Source organism: Poeciliopsis prolifica, unplaced genomic scaffold (genome assembly GCF_027474105.1).
Source record: "Poeciliopsis prolifica strain line A6 unplaced genomic scaffold, Auburn_PproV2 SCAFFOLD092, whole genome shotgun sequence".
NCBI classification, from domain to species: Eukaryota; Metazoa; Chordata; class Actinopteri; order Cyprinodontiformes; family Poeciliidae; genus Poeciliopsis; species Poeciliopsis prolifica.
The window spans coordinates 1,096,988-1,108,260 of NW_026562467.1; the positions used below are offsets into that span (position 1 = coordinate 1,096,988).

General features: G+C 38.3%; 3 protein-coding genes across 5 annotated transcripts in view; 2 read left to right on the forward strand and 1 right to left on the reverse strand.

Moving 5' to 3' along the window:
- The first annotated feature begins 853 nt into the window (after positions 1–853).
- LOC129353545 (L-selectin-like) lies at positions 854–2,254 on the forward strand. The gene is made up of 2 exons (XM_055022899.1): positions 854–890; positions 1,890–2,254. The coding sequence occupies exons 1-2, from the start codon at positions 854–856 to the stop codon at positions 2,252–2,254; spliced, it is 402 nt and encodes a 133-aa protein (XP_054878874.1).
- Positions 2,255–4,597: 2,343 nt separating this feature from the next.
- Positions 4,598–6,601, forward strand: LOC129353546 (macrophage mannose receptor 1-like). The gene is made up of 3 exons (XM_055022900.1): positions 4,598–5,451; positions 5,521–5,618; positions 6,443–6,601. The coding sequence occupies exons 1-3, from the start codon at positions 5,040–5,042 to the stop codon at positions 6,599–6,601; spliced, it is 669 nt and encodes a 222-aa protein (XP_054878875.1). The 5' UTR covers positions 4,598–5,039.
- Positions 6,602–7,739: 1,138 nt separating this feature from the next.
- LOC129353500 (protein S100-A10-like) overlaps positions 7,740–11,273 on the reverse strand; it is a 6,011-nt gene continuing 2,477 nt past the window's right edge. For all 3 annotated transcript variants that reach the window (XM_055022849.1, XM_055022850.1, XM_055022848.1), the window contains one exon: positions 7,740–9,255. In XM_055022849.1, the coding sequence (XP_054878824.1) occupies positions 9,085–9,255 (171 nt within the window). In that variant the 3' untranslated portion in view covers positions 7,740–9,084. The remainder of the gene's footprint in view (positions 9,256–11,273) is intronic.

Consider the following 11,273-nt stretch of genomic DNA (forward strand, 5'->3'; position numbering starts at 1 on the left):
TAACTCATTCAGCAAAAATCTCATCCAAACTCAAGAGAAAATCAGATCGATTGCTTTGTGTTAAGGATCAGAAACTCTAATTCATAATTTGGTTCCTGCTGGTTCCTGTTGGTTCCTGCTGGTTCCTGTTGGTTCCTGATGGTTCCTTTTGGTTCCTGTTGGTTCTTTTTGGTTCCTGCTGGTTCCTGTTGGTTCCTGCTGGTTCCTGTTGGTTCCTGCTGGTTCCTGTTGGTTCCTGCTGGTTCCTGTTGGTTCCTGCTGGTTCCTGCTGGTTCCTGTTGGTTCCTGTTCGTTCCTGTTGGTTCTTTTTGGTTCCTGTTGGTTCCTGCTGGTTCCTGCTGGTTCCTGTTGGTTCCTGCTGGTTCCTGATGGTTCCTTTTGGTTCCTGTTGGTTCCTGCTGGTTCCTGATGGTTCCTGTTGGTTCCTTTTGGTTCCTTTTGGTTCCTGCTGGTTCCTCAGGTCTTTGTCTCTTGGCTGAATTTGAATGAATCGTTAGTATTTTCTGTCTTTGCATCCAGGATCGACGGTCAGCGTCTCTTAACCAAATGGGTTCTGATTAATGTCTGATTTTACATGAACATGTCAGATTAACGAGGACGGGTCGGACAGACGGGTCGGACAGACGGGGGACGATTTAAGAAGGACGGATTGTTTCGACGCTTCACTCTTCAAGACCAAAACTCTCCTTGTTCAGGTTTGTGTGTTTTTGGATTTTATTCAATTTAATTTATTGTCATACATGTTTACAAATGTTTGTTATTAAACAGTAACTATGAAACAATGTTAATTTTCATATGAAAATAAAAGTTCAGTTTTATTTCTCAATATTTGTCACATGTGCAGCCCTCAGTCATGATAAACGCTGGACTCTTCCTCCTGATGATCGCAGGTCTGTTATTTTATCATCCATATTTTCTATTAATATTGACAGACATTAAACTTTGAATTAAAAACTGATCAATTTATGTTCCATCAAATAAGTTGGGGAATTCTTTTCTGACGCAATATCTGCTCATTCATTGAGCAGATATTCATTCATTCATTCATTCATTCATTCAACCATTTGTTGAATTCAACCATTCAACCATTTGTTGTTTATTTGTTTCTATGATTATTGTCACTTTTTGTCCTCCTTATGTTTAGCTCTCATGAGACTTTTGGACAAAAACAGAATAAGAAAAATAGTTGTTTAGTTTTCCTGCTGCAGATCTAAAATATACGGATTATTTCAGGTTCTGTCTCATCTGTTAATCTGCATCAGAACCTGATTTCAGTGTGTTTGGACCCATATGGGTTCTGATCAGGCTGGTCTCCTTCCTATACCTCTAATTTAATCTGAACTTTATAAAATGGTTTGAAAAAGTTGAGTTCCTGAAAATCTTTCCAGAGTTTCAGGAACTGCTGATCATTCATGGAGCTTCTTTAGAAATGTGGACACTGCTGACCTTAGCATTAGCTGCTAATGTGTAGCATAGCAATGCTGTTTTAGGCTTTTCCCAACGTCCAATCAGATCATTTATTAGCAGAAACTAACAAAACAAGAGAAGAGAAGAGAAGAGAAGAGAAGAGAAGAGAAGAGAAGAGAAGAGAAGCAGCTTCTTATCCATTTACAGTCAGACTCATAGTGATGGAGAAACAGAAACTTTCAAAAGCTGCTGAGTTAAATTCATCTGAATAAACATGTTAAAGTTCCCACCATGAATCCTGATCCAAACCAAACCGATCCAAACCGAACCGATCCAAACCAAACCGATCCAAACCGAACCGATTCAAACCGAACCAATCCAAACCGATCCTGGTTCTGTTCAGTTTCTCCTGAAGTTGCCGGTTGCTGCAGGTTGCTGGTAGCAGGTTGCCGGTTGCTGTAGTCTCCACCTTCCTCCCTCAGGCCTCCTGGCCGTCTCTGACCTCCAGTCGGATCAAACCATCCGGCAGTTCCGTTACGTCGACCAGGTGAAGAACTGGAGCGAGGCCCAGACCTACTGCCGGGAGAGGTTCTCCGACCTGGCCGCCATCCTGAACGCCGCCAACGGCACCGAGGCCCGGCGGGCGGCGGGGACCTCCCGGGTCTGGATCGGCCTCTTTAACGGCACCTGGCAGTGGTCCCGGGATGAGAACCAGCCCTCACCCAGCAGCAGCTCCTTGTTCACCATGTGGACCTTCAACGAGCCGCAGGACCGGAAGTGCACCTTGTTCAGTAAATCTGGGTTCTGGTCCGCTAAGGACTGTGGAGACCTGAACGAGTTTTTATGATGGTGAGTTCTGATTTATTCTCATCTGGTTTCTGTAAAATCATCACTTTATCGATCTGGAGGGTCTGGATGATCATTTTAAATCTCAGTTAACTGAAATCACATGAAGAGTCACTCAGATGTTGACATTTTGCCCTTTATGTGCTTTAATTCTTCTATTTACCTAAAGGTTGATTATGATACATGAAACTCCATTAATACTTCAAAAACTTAATACCTTTGTCTAATTTTCCACCTACAGAAGTAGCCATTTTTTCACTTGTGCAATGCATGCTGGGTCGGTTATTCTGGACTGAAAACTAAAACAGAAACAAAGAAATAAATGAAAAAGAATCAAAACAAAACACAAGCAGTAAACAGTTCAGGTCAACGAGGTCAGCCCACAAAATGAGTTTTCACACAAGAAATCTGAGAAAAACGAGCGAAACAAATCAGCTTGTGATTTACATAAACAGCTAAACCATTAGCATGCATTTAGCTCCTATTAGAGCTAAAACCATTAGAATGCATTTAGCTCCTATTAGAGCTAAAACCATTAGCATGCATTTAGCTCCTATTAGAGCTAAAACCATTAGCATGCATTTAGCTCCTATTAGAACGAAAACATTAGCATGCATTTAGGTCCTATTAGAGCTAAAACCATTAGCATGCATTTAGCTCCTATTAGAGCTAAAACCATTAGCATGCATTTAGCTCCTATTAGAGCTAAAACCATTAGCATGCATTTAGCTCCTATTAGAACGAAAACATTAGCATGCATTTAGGTCCTATTAGAGCTAAAACCATTAGCATGCATTTAGCTCCTATTAGAGCTAAAACCATTAGCATGCATTTAGCTCCTATTAGAGCTAAAACCATTAGCATGCATTTAGCTCCTGTTAGAGCTAAAATTATTAGCATGCATTTAGCTCCTATTAGAGCTAAAACCATTAGCATGCATTTAGCTCCTGTTAGAGCTAAAACCATTAGCATGCATTTAGCTCCTATTAGAGCTAAAACCATTAGCATGCATTTAGCTCCTATTAGAGCTAAAAACATTAGCATGCATTTAGCTCCTGTTAGAGCTAAAACCATTAGCATGCATTTAGCTCCTGTTAGAGCTAAAATCATTAGCATGCATTTAGCTCCTATTTGAGCTAAAACCATTAGCATGCATTTAGCTCCTGTTAGAGCTAAAACCATTAGCATGCATTTAGCTCCTATTAGAGCTAAAACATTAGCATGCATTTAGCTTCTATTAGAGCTGAAAACATTAGCATGCATTTAGCTCCTATTAGAGCTCAAACATTAGCATGCATTTAGGTCCTATTAGAGCTAAAACCATTAGCATGCATTTAGCTCCTATTAGAGCTAAAACATTAGCATGCATTTAGCTCCTATTAGAGCTAAAACATTAGCATGCATTTAGCTCCTATTAGAACGAAAACATTAGCATGCATTTAGGTCCTATTAGAGCTAAAACCATTAGCATGCATTTAGCTCCTATTAGAGCTAAAACATTAGCATGCATTTAGCTCCTATTAGAACGAAAACATTAGCATGCATTTAGCTCCTATTAGAGCTAAAAACATTAGCATGCATTTAGCTCCTATTAGAGCTAAAACATTAGCATGCATTTAGCTCCTGTTAGAGCTAAAAACATTAGCATGCATTTAGCTCCTATTAGAGCTAAAACATTAGCATGCATTTAGCTCCTATTAGAACGAAACCATTAGCATGCATTTAGCTCCTGTTAGAGCTAAAAACATTAGCATGCATTTAGCTCCTATTAGAACGAAACCATTAGCATGCATTTAGCTCCTATTAGAGCTAAAACATTAGCATGCATTTAGCTCCTGTTAGAGCTAAAAACATTAGCATGCATTTAGCTCCTATTAGAGCTAAAACATTAGTATCCATTTAGGTCCTATTAGAGCTAAAACATTAGCATGCATTTAGCTACTATTAGAGCTAAAACATTAGAATGCATTTAGCTCCTATTAGTGCTAAAAACATTAGCATGCATTTAGCTCCTATTAGAGCTAAAACATTAGAATGCATTTAGCTCCTGTTAGAGCTAAAAATTAGCATGTGCTAAGGTGAAATCAGAACAAATTGGAAGGTAATGAATGTCTGTCTTTAAGTTCTTGTAGGACCTTATTGTAATATATTTGAGGTAATGGTTTGATCCAGATGCTAACTATAGTTTAGCATTTCCCATCAGCAGCAGCACAAACTGCAGCTTCTCTTGCCGAGTCCCTCCTCTTCCTCCGTTTGGTCCTCCTCTTCCTCCGTTTGGTCCTCCTCTTCTTCGTTCCACTCATTTGAAGAGCCAGTAACTGCAGCTGGCTGGATGGTAGAACAGTGGGGCCTAGCTTACACTATCTACCCAGAATGCATTGCAGCGTAATCAACATGATGACAACAGTGTGAAAATGTTTGATAAAAACTAAACAGCTGATGGTATTTTTTACATCTGACATAAATATTTCCCATATAAAGTGAATATTGTAGTTAATCCTGGATCTCTTTCATGAAGAACAGAACATTTTATCAGGAGTTTGAAGATTTTTTTCTGTTGTGATATAAACTTTATGAAGGAATCATTTCAGTCTCTCCTCATTTCCTCCTATGATTGTCTGAACTTGTCGCTATGACTGAAGGAAAATACTGACTAGCAGAGTTGGGTAGTAACTAGTTACATTTACTTCTTCTGTAATTTGAGTAAAATTGTTGGATTCTTCACTGAATGAAAAATAAACATTTTACTTTTACTGCAGAACAAGTTTTTGGGTAGATGCTCCTAAATGAAAGACATAAACAAGCGTTTTGTTTTCGTTGTGCTGTTTGTTTCAGGTTCCTCTGACAGTAACGTCCTGGTGAGGCAGAAGATGAGCTGGTTTGATGCTCAGGCTTACTGCAGGGAAACACACACAGACCTGACCACCATCAGAGACTTCGACAAGAACTACAGGATGACCTTCCTCCTGCCTGACTCCACTTTCAGCTACCAGACCTTCAGCTGGAGTCCCCCAGCGGTGGCCTGGATCGGTCTGCACCGGTCCGACTGGGTGTGGTCCGACGGCAGCGTCGCCTCCTACTGGCCCTGGGCCACCCAGGCCACCACACAGCAGACCAACTGTGTGATGATGGACTCCTCCAGTGGCAGCTGGTTCCAGCAGTCCTGCAGCGACAGCTTCAGCTTCCTCTGCAGCGCCGGTGAGTTTCCCCAGCGGCTCTGCAGGATCCGGCCTGCAGGGCTGATCGGGTTCCTGCGTTTCTCTGCAGACGTGGTTCCATCAGCGACCAGAACGCTGAAGATTCGCCTGGAGGCCGGATCTGCAGACCTGAACGACGCCGCCGTGCAAGAATCCATCCTGCAGCAGGTCAGGAGTTCACAACGGCTCTGAAGGAAATGTCAACTTTAGATTGTTTTCATTCACTATTCAATAATTAGGCAGCATTTATCCACTGATCTGAGATCTGACTCTTTTTCATCACCACCCCTCTTTTGAAAAGAAAATATTTAATATCAATTCAAATGTTTGTTACAATTAGCAATAGACTAGTTGATTGCATGATAAGTTAAAACAAACTCAATGAATAACATGATTTATTTTTTCTCTCTGGATGATAAAAGTGTTTTTGCCTCGAAAAGCTTCTTTTTTTTGAAGGACAGTTTCCATAATTTACTTTATTTGTTCCAGTTAAAGGTTAAATATTTGTTAAAATTTAAAGTTTATTCATGATTGAGAATCTGTTCTTTAATTTTATTGCTGGAAAATGTTTTAAACAACAATATTATCATTTATTATCATCCCAGTAACTTCTGGGACAATTTATGATCCAGTGAAAAGTGTTAAAGCGACAGGCCTGTTGACCAGATCATAGCAGCTCAATGAACTTGATCGGCAGTCAGGAAGAACATCTGAAACAATTATTTTAACTTATATTTTATTTTTAATGACTGACAAAAGAAAACAAAAAATTACAAGGAAACTTTTAAGATTTAATTTATTATTTTGGCCTAACTTTCAGAGGCCCCACTGAGCCCCCTGGTGGCTCTTACTTTGAAAAGCACTGAGTTATTAACCTTCCTGTTTCTGAGGGAAAAATCATCTCTGATTTTAAAACTCAGAAAATGTGGAATATTTTCATAAAGTTCAGAGATTTTGGTTTATTTTCCTGTTTGTGAAACTTTTGCTTCCAGCTGAGGCAGAAGATGGAGGAGCAGGGCGTGGCAGAGGAGGTGAAGCTCAGCTGGAGGTCTCAGCCTGACGGGAAGGTTTTCCACCGGCAGCAGGAGGAAACAGCGCCCCTGCCTGCGAGGCGGAAACATGCCACTGAGTTTATCACGACCACTAATTAGTTGCTGCTTTTTCTCGTTGGTCTGTGGTGCAACTCTCTGCAAGTCACTGGTTTGCTATTAATGATAATATTACCAGTGATAACATTCATTCATAGGATAATACTTTGTGATTTTTGGCATCATTTGTTGAAATATGTAAGCAAATCTTTCATTAAAGCAGGTTAAAAAAAATTCAAACTTTTCACTTTGTTCACTGTTGAAGCATCTTATATTAAGAAACACCGAGTTAAAACGTTACCATCCTGCATGAGAGTAAAAACACGACTCGGACACAAATCAGATTAATAATCCTTTATTCTTCAGATTAATGACAACATACAGAATGTAACAATATTAATAAAAAATCATCACAGTTTTAGATGAATAAATGAGGACCGGCGTCTCCTGGATCTAAAAGGTTCGATCAGCCTGCAGAGAAACTCTAAACAGATTATTGCTCATTTTATCGGTTAAATCTAGATTATGAAGAACATGGAATTACATGAAGATTAGTGGCAACAAACCTGAGTATAAATGTAGCTTATAATTATAAAGTCAGACAGACGGAGTCCACATTGGTTGATTGACTACAACAGAGAAATACACAATAAAATAGACATAAAACCCATTCTAGGCTCCCATAAGTGTCAATAAACAGATTAACTAAGAAACAATAAAAATACAGGATTACATAAAATATATAAATGCATCACATTTTAATTTAGTTTGTTAAATAGCAGAAAGTTTGTCTGATTTTGTTCTGCTATAAAATGAATTTATTTTTCAGTCGGTGTACGGAGGGTCAGACATGACTAAAATATTAATAATAGTATGACTTGTAGTAAAATAAAACTGTTTAGTGTAAAATTATACATAATGAAAATGTACTTCACAATTTCATAACTATTTTATGCTAATACATTTTTGTAATTTATTTAATTTACAGATTATAATAGCTATTACTTGATATGAACGTTTTCAAAAGTCAATTTATTTTAACATAATCAACTAAGAACAATCAGCCATCCATATAGAATGAAGGAAGTTGTTTGTGGTTTTCTAATCTGTCCCATTTGTTCTTCCATACGTTCAGCTGACTGATCATTCAGCATTTTTTCATCAATAATTTCTAAAAAAAAAATCACAATTACTGAATCTGTTAAATTGAACATTGATGGTTTTTAATGTAATTTTTGTGGACTTTTAATTATCAGTTGTTATTTTTTTCATTTCAGAAAAAGATGCAGTTGATCAGTTTGAAGGTTTATTGTTGCTGTGAGGAATGCTGCACAGAAAAAACTTTCATAATCAAGTCTATATGAAATATTCACGAGTTTCTGGCAAGAATGTGGGATCACTTTGATTTAAGTGACTGAATGTTAACGTCATCATTGGTCCTCCGTACGTTCTCAGTGTTGAAATAAGAATTTTAAAGTAGCACAATAGTACACAGGCTAACTTTTACGTTAAGATAAACTTAGATACAAATCCAAACTGGGACAACTGGTGACTCTCTGAAGTTACATAAATTTCTAATCAGAAAGCAGTCTTATATCCTTAAGGAGCGTTTCAGACAGGGAGTGTATTGGCTATCAGGGCAATAAATTCTTTATTCAGGGTTGAATAGTTCAGACAAACATTAAAAACTATAAAAGTCTGTTACAACATATAATCAAACATATTAATATATTTGCATGTTTTTAATTAGTTAGTTTTAGATCCAAACTTATTGTCATTATTTAGCATTACATTTTGTGCAAGCTTGGTTAAAAATACAAACTACTTTCTTGTGGAATCATTTGAGGCAGAAAACTAAAACAGACAGAGGTCGTAAATTTAGCTCAGGGAGAGTTGCAGGAGACGCCTGGTACGGCAGAGACCCAGTTGGACGATCCATATATCTGCCTTTGGGCTCTTTAGCAGGAGGTAATAAAATTAACATTAAGACAGCCCACACAAAGGAAAACACACCTCCTAATGCATATATTTAAATGAAGAGAATACACATTATTATAAAATGGTTTGTTTTACAGCAGAAGTCCGAATCTCTTTGTGCTGAGTGAGAGTTTCCTGGAGGATGCATCTTCTGTTAATTTTTTGTCTTTTTACTCAGTTATTTGTCTCTGTTTTGTCATGTCTTGGACTTTTGATAATCTAGGTGAGATGCTTGTTGTAACATTCTGTATTGCATTGAATTCTTTGGATAAAACTCTGAATATCTGAAGTCTGACGTCGTATGATTGCTCTTTTCTCCCTCCACATGCAGACACACAGGAACCTAGGACGGAGGAATAAATTAACGAGCTAAATCAAGTTATTCCTCATTTTAATTCTTAACATCAGTAAAGCAGATGAAGAAACAATCTGCTTTTGATTTTGTTTTTGTTCTTTCGTCACCCCTCAAAAATTGAAACACAAACAAGTGAACTACTGTAGTTTTTTCTACATAGTTTCTGCGTGAGCCTGCGGTCCTGCAGCGCCCCCTCTGGTCAGGCTGCGCCGTGTCACTGCAGCGAGCAGTTCAACTTGTCGCCCTTCTCTTTCTGTGCCCTGCTGAACTGCTGCGCCGCTTGGTGGCGGATCAGCGTCCAGAAGTGGTCGAAGGAGATGTTCTGGTCCTTCTGGACTCCCATCTGTTTCAGAACCCGGTCCAGTCCCTCCTCGCCCTGCGCCGCCTGCACACAGGAAGCAGGAAGTCAGATGCTGGACCAGGAACATCCCAAGAATTCAGATCCATGCAGCGAAGAGCTGCAGCGCCCCCTGCAGGCAGCAGGACGAACTGATCAATCAATCAATTAATTTTATTTGTATAGCACATTTCAAAGGGCTTTACATCATAAACACAAAGTCATAGAATAAACAATACATTGTTCCATATTACATTTCAAATAAAACTCTAATCAGCTGGTTTTTAGTCAAGATTTAAAGGAAGTCAGGTTTCTGCTGTTTTACAGTTTTCTGGAAGTTTGTTCCAAAGTTTTGGTGCATAGATGCTGAAAGCTGCTTCTCCTCTCTTGGTTCTGGTTCTGGGGATGCAGAGCAGAACCAGAACCAGAACCTGAGAGTCTGGAAGGTTGATACAACAACAGCAGATCTTTGATGTATTGTGGTGCTAAACCGTTCAGTGATTTATAAACTAACAACAGTATTTTAAATCTATTCTTTGAGCTACAGGGAGCCAGTGGAGGGACTTTAAAACTGCTGTTATGTCTCTATCTTCCTGGGTCTAGTGAGAACAGGAGCAGCAGCTTCTGGAGGATTGATTTGTTGGACAGGCTTTAACTCTAGATCTATTGCTCTAGATCTATAACTCTAGATCTATAACTGTAGCTCTATGGCTCTATATCTATAACTCTAGATCTATAGCTCTAGATATAAATCTATAACTCTAGATCTATAGCTCTAGATCCTCTTTAGGTCCAAAAATAATGACCAGTTGTGTTTCTGTTCAGCTGGAGAAAGTTTTGGCACATCCACACATTTATCTGTCTAAACATTTATTCAGTGATTGGATGGGGTCAAAGGTCACCTGGTGACATCGTAATGTAGGTAGGTAGGTGTAGGTAGGTGTGTCATAGTTATGGTAGCTAATATTATTTCCTGTTATGACCTGAGCTGGTGGGAGAATATAAATATTGAATAAGAGGGGTCCTAAGATTGAACCTTGGGGTACCCCACATGTGACCTTTGACCTCTTTGATGAGAAGTTTCCAATTGAAACAAAGAAATCCCTGTTCTTTATGTAGGATTCAAACCAGTCGAGCACCGAACCGGAGAGTCCAACCCAACTCTCCAGTCCATTCAGTAATATGTCAAAAGCTGCACTGAGGTCCAACAGAACCAGAACCAGAACCAGCACTGTGGTTCTGCCACAGTCCGTATTTATATGGATATCATTGAATACTTTGACTAGGCCAGTCTCCGTGCTGTGGTGAGCACGAAAACCAGACTGGAAAGAGTCAAAGCAGTTGGTCATCATGAGGAAACTATTTAATTGTTCAGACACAGTTTTTTCAATAATTTTGCTGATGAATGGGAGGTCAGAGGTCAGAGGTCGGCCTGTAATTCTGCAGTAGTGATTTGTCCAGATTGTTCTTTTTTAGCAGTGGTTTGATAACTGCTGTTTTCAAGGCCTGGGGGAAAACACCTGATGTGAGTGAAGAGTTCCTATTAGGATCAGATCGGATCAATAACAGGCAGGACTTTCTGAAAGAAATGTGACAAACTGTTAGTTTGTCTGCAGATTGACAGCTAGAAAACTTCATGATTGAAATTAAAGAAAAATTATGGAAATGTATCCATAAATTATAGAAATTAGAAATATTAAGTACCTTTAGAAGCATTAATCAACATTTGATTCTTTTTTATCATATATATTTTCATTTTATGATGAAAAAAAATACAATCTTTAGTGTATTTTATTTATATCCTGTTAGCATAAGTTTTTGTTTTTAACTTTCCTTCCTGGTTTTTATTTTTATATTTCTTCCCTCTAAATGACAAAAATAACTAATAATTATTATTACTATTGTTATTCATGTTTATCTAGTTTTTTAAATTGTTTTTATTGTTTTTTTATTTTTACAAACTCTAAGTTGCTTCATTGCAATTATTGCAACAAAACTGGGACATTTTTAAGAGCCTCGTACTAAATACTGAAATAATCAGCATAAGTTAAATATTAAATGTAGAA

Bases quoted from the DNA above. Each gene is read 5' to 3' on its own strand.
- LOC129353545 (XM_055022899.1), top strand. From the start codon at position 854: ATGATAAACGCTGGACTCTTCCTCCTGATGATCGCAG. The intron at 891-1,889 runs GTCTGTTATTTT...TTCCTCCCTCAG, and splicing joins CTTCCTCCTGATGATCGCAG to GCCTCCTGGCCGTCTCTGAC.
- LOC129353546 (XM_055022900.1), top strand. From the start codon at position 5,040: ATGAAAGACATAAACAAGCGTTTTGTTTTCGTTGTGCTGTTTGTTTCA. The intron at 5,452-5,520 runs GTGAGTTTCCCC...GTTTCTCTGCAG, and splicing joins CAGCTTCCTCTGCAGCGCCG to ACGTGGTTCCATCAGCGACC. The intron at 5,619-6,442 runs GTCAGGAGTTCA...TTTTGCTTCCAG, and splicing joins AAGAATCCATCCTGCAGCAG to CTGAGGCAGAAGATGGAGGA.